The following is a 9,112-nucleotide window of genomic DNA, read 5'->3' on the forward strand; positions in this document are numbered from 1 at the left end:
AAAAATGTTAAATACATCAGAAGTATACATACCCATTCTTTAAGCCTGAAAGTATTGACAGCTAAAGAAAGTATTATATTATATATAATTTAAAAAAAAAAATAATTATGTATAAATTACAGAATTTAATTGATTTGACATGTAATCAAACTTAAAAAAAAATGTTTTATACCCCACTAATTTAGAAATTCTAGTTATTTACAACATAGAATGATCTAAAGTGGAAGTTTTATGTTTTCAACATTACGATACAGATAAAATTTTTATGTTATGTAGTATGTTTGTATGCCGAAAGACAACGTTACATGTTTAGTAACATAGTAACATTGTGAAATAATGAAAATATCAAATTTAGTTTAGTTTAAATTTGTACTACTGCTGATCCCCATTACTACACATATTGTCTCAAAGAAAATAAGCTTACGGACAAGAACTCTGTATATATTTGGTACAATTACATTTTAAAAATTCTAATAAAAAGTGTGCTACTTTGTGTGGGGATGGAAAGGGGGGGGGGGTTACTCACAACGCAGAGTTTTTCACTGACTGTGATAATACATCTAAATGAACACGTACACATTCGTGTTTTTATCTTTGATAAAACATATTGTCATACATGCGCATACATACCTGGACTGAATCATCGTCTCAAGACACGGTCCGGAGTCCGCATATAGCTCTCCCCAGAATGGGAGAGGATCGTACATTTCGGCCGTGGTGACTGAATGTACAGTAATGGATTTAGGGAGCTGGTGCAGATCGTCTCAATCTCCCATTATTTTCTGTAATAATGTCCTCATATTCTCGTAAAATTGATTAACAATACCTTGTTTCTTATTTTATCCCTATAAAGATTGCCTGGTTATTGCATTTCAATCCACTGCATATCTCAGCTGATGTCGCCACGTTAATTTTCAGATGTAAACAACATTTTGTGTCATCGAGTGCAATCACTTGGCTGAAGCCGAATGGAGCCAAACGGCACATTAAAAATAGAATTATCTTAAAAAAATGCTATTCTATATTATAGAAAATCAGTAATAATTATTTATTTAAACATGAAAATATTTCCCTTTGTTACAAATTCTTGCATATATCGGTAAATAGTTATTTTGAGCTTTATTTCCTTATATGGATCAATCAGGGCGGAGCAAGGGTCATGCCGTCAAACCTCATTATGACCTTATTATCATCATATTTTTACGACCATTACAAAAAAAAAACCTTAAGATTGTAATATTTTGAAAAAAATAATAGTCTTTCAAATTTGTTTGTGTGAAATTATCTTTATACCACATTCCTTTTAGAAAGATTAAAATAATTTTCGACATAATACTAACTAAGAAACTTATGTGACGAATTAAATTTGGTCTCAAGTCGTAATATAGTCCTTTATAACGGGCCCCTGGTTTCTAAATGACCAGATTGACTACCAAGATGGCAGTCAAGGGAAATAACTCGGAGAGAAATACCCTTTATGAAAACTTTCTGTTGACTTGCTAAATAAAGAATTTGTTTCACTTTTTCTCATTTCACATGTATGTTTATATTTAAGAAGATGTTTCCTAAAGCAGGAATTTGATTCACTTCTTACTCATTTCTAAATGATGTTTTTTTTTTATATTCAGGAGAATGTTTCCATATATCGAGTTCTCCTTGAGAGGTGTAGATCCTGTTGGATTATATGACGTCATCTTTGACATCATTCCAGCTAGCAATAAAAGCTTCAAGTTTCTTAGCAACAAATGGATTCCGATAGGGAAGAAAGAAGAAGAATTCAAGAATTATCCATTCAAGCACCCAGACTCTCCTCGGATTGGATCGGACTGGATGACTCGAAAGATTTCCTTCGAAAAAGTAAAACTGTCGAACAAACCTGGCACAAAGGCTGGAATGGTGAGTGATTTTTGCAATACTGATAAAAGTCAATCTGATAAAAATGAGATCCTTTGATCCGCTCACATAGATCGCTACAGAAGGATCTGATGAAACCCCAGTCAGGGTCCTCTGCTAGTGACCTTTCAATTATCCAATCAAACGCTTCCTCCATAGAATTAAGAAGTACATGTACCTCTGAATTCAGTTAGAGACGTGAAAGCCCCGATGATACAAGAATGGAAAGTCGTGACCTGGTTTCCTTAACCTTCCAAAAGAACGAACACTGTCTTTTCTGTACAAAAATAAAATAAGTACTGCTTCTGCCTGGTTATATTATAATATAAAGCCATTTGTTTAGTACAAAATGAGATCTCCACAGCTCAATTTCACTTTCACATTCATTTTTCGAGAGAATTTTTCACTTGTATGGAGACGCCACCACTTGCTACAAGAGCTACAACTTTTGTTCTTTACTCGGCATTCAGGGCCATTGGGTAGTGAGGGATCTTTTTCGTGCCAGCACCTTCTGAGACACGGGACCTCGGTTTAAACGGTCTTCTCCGAAAGACCGATCTTAACGTCCCACAGTTGGATTCGAACTCGCGACGTAAGGATCAACTCCTTACTTTGCAACTCTAGAGCAGACGCTCTAACCACTCCGCCACACGGGCGACCCAGTGGAGACGTAATTTTAAGGAAATTTTAAAGAAAAACTATATGTTAAGAAATATAACTTGAGAAATTCACAACCAACAAGAACAAAAAAATAAACTATTGAAAAATACTGGTGCCAGATAAGATAAAATTTTTGGATGGGATTTAATTTTTTTTTATATGATATCTATGTAACTATGTTTATGCTGCTTTAGAGAATTCATCAATTTAAACATTTAAATACAAAAGTCCGTGATTGTATATCAATCAAACATGTAAGTAAGGATTTTGTTTATTCAAGTCGAAATATATGTAGAAAGCATGAGAATTTCATATTTAAATTTTTTTTTCAGTTTACACTGCATACATTTCAAAAATACTTGGTACGTATTTCCATCGTCAGACATGAAAGAGATGATGAGATATCTGTTGTCGAATTTCCTATACGAGCCACAACTTTCATAGCAGTCACCGCCTACAACAATAGAGACGTGACGAAGCTCAAGATCAACAGTAATCCCTATTCAAAGGGATTCCGTTTTCCTGTGAAAAGGTTCTTGTTTATTTTTCCTTCAAATTAAGGACATACGCAACGTATCTTGCCTACTGATAATTTTTCAAGATATTCTTAATTTCAGATTATAGTGCCACCAGATGTTCATAGACAAAAAAATCACCATGCATTACCAGGGGTTTTTGAAAGATAAAAATTGATGAAAATTTTTGGATGATTAAAAAATATATATATAAAAGAAATACAAAACATATATTATAGATGTTTCTTTTATTCAAAATTGTTTTTGAATAAGTGTACAACACCATACGTAGAAATTAAAATATAACACACAGTTCATCCAAGAATTAGAACTCTTCAGCTCCATGGAGAAAGACAGAAAAGTTCAAACTACGTTGCGTATGACCTTAACCAGATAAGATAGATTCTCAATTTCTTTTTATTCAGAGTTTAAACATATTAGATATGTCATCTGGAATATTGTATATAATTTAAAAAAATGAATTTAAACCTCAACATATTTTTCACTTAAGACTAAAAAATCATGCCTTTGAAAGTGTGGATGCTAAGGAGCAAAGATTAACGACACTTGAGGATTCCATGAAAAGCACAGTGTATAATCACCTCAGGAAAGAGATTCAAGCTTTTCCACAGTGAGTTAAGGCCCAATGATCATAAACTGAGAATAGACTTAAGTCAAAATTTCAAATCAATATAACTTGTAAAAAATGATACTGAAAATGCATCATTTGTTGGAATTTGAATATTATACATAACTGCGAAATTTTAAGAACATATGTTAAATAAAACGTAAGTTATTCAGAATCAAAATTTTGACTTACATGTAAGTCTACTCACAGTTTAATTGTCACGGGGCCTGGTATTTTGAAAATTATGTACAATCATGTATTTAGGTAGTTAGTTGACACATGTATCGTATAATCCTTTCCAAGTACCAACGTTTACTTCTACAATGAACTCCTAAATACAAAAGTTTACGTACAACGAAATAATTTCTTAACTAATACTTTTATACGTTCGACAATGTTTAATCTCCTTATCTGGAACCACTGGGTTAATTTCAACCAAACTTGCCACAAAGTATCATTGGGTTAAGGGGATTCAAATTTGTTCAAATGAAGGACCATGCCCTCTTCCAATTATAAATTCACTAATTATAAATTAGTGAAAAATAAATGGCATCTTCTAAAATTCTTTTCCCAAGAACCACTGGACCAGGAAAGATTAAACTATTGTAGAAGCATCCTTCGTTGGCGAAAATTCAAGTTTATTCAAATCATGACCCCAGAGGTAGGATGGGACCGCAACGGGGTATCAAAGTTTAACATAGGAATACATAGGAAAAATCTTCTAATTAAATATCTTGTTCTCAGGATTTTCTGGGCCCGGAAAGATGAAACTCATGCAGAAGCATCCTCTGAAAGTGAAGATTCAATTTTGTTCAAACGATGACCCCAAGGGGTAGGGTTGGGTCACTATGGGGTATCAAAGTTTAACATAGGAAAATATTTCTTCTCAAGAAACACTAGGCCAGGAAAGATGAAACTCATAAAGAAGCATCCTCTGGTGATGAAGATTCAAGTTTGCTCAAATCATAACCCCCGATGGTAGGGTAGGGACACAGTAGTGTATAAAAGTTTAGCATAGAAAAAATCTTTTTAAAAAATCTTTTTCTGAAGAACAGCAAAGCCGTTATTGGTCAACGTTATATGGTACTCCAGCATGCTAGAGGTTCACGGCGAGATACTTTTGACTTGGCGCCGCGTCCGAGGTATATAAGGAGCGTAGGGACGTTAACCGAGGCTCTTACTTGTAGGAGTACGTTATATGGAAGCATCTTCTGAGAGTTGATTCAATTTTGTTCAAACCATGACCCTCAGTGGGAGGGGGAGGGAACAATGTGGGATCAAAGGGTCATATAATCATAGGGAAGCACCGTCGGGTAGTGTAGACTCAAGTGTGTTTAAATCATGACCTCTCGGGCAAGGGTGTGGCCACAATATTAATGGGTGATCAGGTTTTCATAGAAATACATATTGGTAAAAATTATTCACAAAGCCATCATGATGATTGATCATCAATTAAAAAGCATAAAAAAGTAATGTAGATTTATAATTCAGGAGAATAGAGGAGCCATAAAGTGGATCATAACAATGAATACAAAGGTTACATGAATTAAAAATTCATCTTATAAACAACAAAAGTTACAAAACCATAATGTGTCATATCAATTCAAACGCATTCTAAGGAAGTGTAGATTCATGTGTAAATGTTGATTTTAATGACAACGACAAAGAAGCTTCATTTCACCAATGTATTATTCCATCATAATAAATACAATATTTAACAAATAATTCACAGACAAACGTACATACATAAACATAGCATAAAACACTGAATATTCTGCTCGAGGGAAATAATTCACATTTCCTCATAACTTTTAAGGATCATAAAATATTTCATGCATTATATTATGCAAGTTCATCATCATAAAATACTAGTACTTTACTTTTCACTATAAACATTTCCATTCATTGTATTTAAATGAAATTCTATTTTAATACAGCATAAATAGACATCACAGTATACACCAACTTCTCTAAACACAAATCTTACCAAATATATGGTATATGAACCTAGCTGATCTGTATATGATTCAGTCATAGCTATGACAATTTAACACAAAATAAGTCTGACTGATTATTGACAAAATATGTATTGAAAACTCATGAAAAATAACTCTCCTCAAATCTTATTCACATAAGTTTCACACTTCATGCTCATAATTAATAATGTTAAAATGTTAATAAACTGACCTGTTTAGTATATTGTTCAAAAGTCCATAAGGCCTGGTAATTCAAAATAATCAAACTTTAGAAATCAATAATTTTGGAGTCAGTCAATGAACTGCTCAATCCGTAAGGATCTTTTTGAAAGTGTCTAAGAATACTAAGTAGTACACTTCTCACCAGAGTATCCAATCAAATACCTGGTTTCATCCATGCATGAACAGCATGCTTAATCAAATGGGGAACACTATGGAGAAGCCTTAGTGCAATAAATATATACAATCGCTCTTACCTACCGGTAATACTTAGTATGGAAATACATTATGGACAAAAATTAAAAACAATAATTCAAATATGTCTTATTAAGTAATTTTTTATTGATAAAAACATGCAGTCACATATGTTTGTTCAAATACCCCCCCCCCCCTTCCCCGGGACCCACTTTTACAATATATTTAAACTAATACTGAACTGATTTTTGCTTTTACCTAGCCAATTGCTCAGGTGACCTATGTGGCCCCTGGGCCTCTTATCAGAAATTAGGTCACATGGTAGGACTTTTTGGTCACATATCGAATTATCTATCCTTTATATCTAATTTAAGATTTCCACTGGATTTGTCCATCAACAAAGACAGTCAAAAAACAAGTGAGTCATTAAAAAGAAAATATTATACTAACATCTTCACGTTTAAAATGATATTTATCGAAAATGTCCATCATTTACATCATTTTGCTTCATTAATTTGAGATTAAATTGCTAAGTCATTTTTTTTTAATTACAGATCACGTCTCTGCTTCCGAAGACATTCCCGTAAATGACAAAGAAATACAAACAGATATAACAATGGTAGAAATGGCTGCCTATTGCTGCTTTCATGCATGTAAGCTGAACAATACATGCATCTTCATACACCTTCATTCAACCACTATATATATCTTTTGAATCCTTAGTTTGAGAAAAATCAAACGTAGTATGCCTGTTTTCACTAAGGGAGGAGATGAAGTGGCTTTGAGAACACAAGGTCGATAGTCAAAGTAATTGACAGATTGAATGATTTCCTAAATATTTAGAAACTCTACTTGACAGACATTTACTTTTTTCATAGAGCCCTTACAGGATTCATGATCCTGACTAAATATACATCAAAAGATCAATAGTTAAATTTCAGATAGGACCGCTCTTTGTTCGTTCAATATCTTGAAAACGCATTGCTTGACAAACTTAGTACATAAGTCTCCTTTGAAGTCAGACGACGCGTTCCTCAAAAATGTATAACTTTTCCCAAAAACTTGCCGTTGAAGTCTAGGTACTTACACAAGTTTCCTCACAAAAACTTTGGGTACCTTACCAGGCATTTGAACCAGATACCATATAGTGAAATTTCTTATATATTTCATATGTGTAATCATCTGAATGGCCTTCATTACAATTATCGATGTATTTATATTTGATAACATATTGAAAACAATGTAGAAATCACAAGATAATGACAAATATGCATAATTTTTATATAATACCAAGAAATACAAAAGATATATTTGAGGAACGTGTCGTCCGTCCTTAAGAAGTAGTTTTCAGCAATGTTATTGAAGTCTGATTGAGATCAAAATTAACACTATGTTGCCCTTATCCAGGAGTTACTCAATAATTTTCACCATCAAACATTAAAATCGTAGCATTCTAATACTGCTAATTACACATTTCTTGGGTTTTAATGTATATGAAATTTTTCTTGAAGATTTAAACGCGCAGATACAGACTGGTATGGCTATGCCACCGTTCTACAATTTCTATCCACACTTCCCGAGATGTCCATGGGAACAAGGTAAAAAAAATCTTCTTTGTATTTATCTTGAATGTTCTTTCCTTTCTTTGTTTTTGAAAAAAATTGCTAAACTCTGTGAACTTAAAGTCTAGTCTCTTTCTCTTTTGCTCTTTCCTTCCCATCTTATTGTCATTGAATCAATGTTATATAAAAAGTAAAATTCAAGGATTCATGTGTGCTTTTCTGTTTTAATTTACAAAAGTAGACTGATAACTTTATCAAAAGGGTTTTTCGATTGTAAATAATCAGTTGCATTACCACTTTATCATGTGAGGAAAAATTAAGGATCATTATTCTATTTATTGCTGTTGTAAAGTTTCAAGTCCCTATTACAACTTTTCTCTTCCTTTGTTATTTAAGTATAAACCAGTAGAGCTACAGTCTCGACAGAGAATTCTGGTTAAAGAATATAAATACCAGGGTCATTCATTAAGTAATACAACTGAAAACAAAAAAGGGTCATTCGTTAAGTAATACAACTGGAAACAAAAAAATTTGAAGCCTTAGTTTCAAATTATTTATTACATTAATCCTTCAAAATATTCCCCGTTTACCTTAATACACTTTTCAAATTTCTTTATCCAAGACCAGAAAACCTCAGCATATTCGTCTTTATGTATACCTATAAGGCAGATAGATGGCAAAGTCAATGGCCCATCTGTAGCCATAGCGTCTTCCGGACATTTTCTTTAGTTTAGTAAAGGGAAAAAATCGCATGGACTCAGATCTCTAATTCTTTCAATCCTAAATCCTGTTTATTTACCTCTTTATGTTTGTGCGCAGTAGCATTTTCATGCAGCAGGTGAATTCCAAGAAGGTCTGTCTTTGGGCGTCTTTTACAGAAGAGATGTTTCACTTTGTTCAATATTCTGTTTTTGTAAAACAAGCCGTTTACAGTCTTCCTTTCAGTACAGGGATTTGAACGATTGCACCTCGAGAGTAAAAGAAAATTCTGTTCAAATCCTTTATTTGAACTCTGACATATTCTAGCAATAACGGGCCTTCAGAGTTCTGCTGCATTTTCTAAGTCACATTACATTATCAACTTTTCTTTGAGGCTCAAAATAGTGAAGCCAGGTCTCATCACTTGTTAAAATGCTGTAAATTTTCTCTTGTCACAACTGAAAATAATTAAGTTCTCTTGCCATTTTTTACCCCTGTCTTCTTTTGTTCCACCTGGCTGAAACTTTCCTAAGATTAAGTTTTTAGTTAAAATTTTCTGTGCTGCTCCTTTTAAAACCTGGAGGGCGCCCTTGCAATGATTTACATTGTGTATCGTGCATCTTCTGTTATCAATGTACTCACAGCATCAATATTTCTATGGATCAGAACGCTTTTTGATCGTCCTGTACGTGATTGATTTTCCAAACGTCTTTCTACTTAAGGAGGCTAGGGGGTCAACAAATTACTTTTTCATTAACCACCAGA

The 9,112-nt window shown here is 33.3% G+C and overlaps 1 protein-coding gene across 1 annotated transcript in view; it reads left to right on the forward strand.

The window, feature by feature from the left end:
- The window catches only part of LOC134233956 (T-box transcription factor TBX10-like), a 58,084-nt gene extending 49,306 nt beyond the window's left edge, over positions 1-8,778 (forward strand). Inside the window, 7 exon segments of the mRNA XM_062716013.1 lie at positions 1,629-1,896; positions 2,886-3,085; positions 3,580-3,699; positions 6,461-6,504; positions 6,641-6,739; positions 7,598-7,684; positions 8,675-8,778. Coding sequence (XP_062571997.1) covers positions 1,629-1,896; positions 2,886-3,085; positions 3,580-3,699; positions 6,461-6,504; positions 6,641-6,739; positions 7,598-7,684; positions 8,675-8,778 — 922 coding nt within the window.
- The last annotated feature ends 334 nt before the right edge of the window (positions 8,779-9,112 follow it).

This window comes from Saccostrea cucullata, unplaced genomic scaffold, assembly GCF_032062105.1.
Source record: "Saccostrea cucullata isolate Sc308-1 unplaced genomic scaffold, CSIRO_AGI_Scuc_v1 ctg641, whole genome shotgun sequence".
Taxonomy (NCBI): Eukaryota; Metazoa; Mollusca; class Bivalvia; order Ostreida; family Ostreidae; genus Saccostrea; species Saccostrea cuccullata.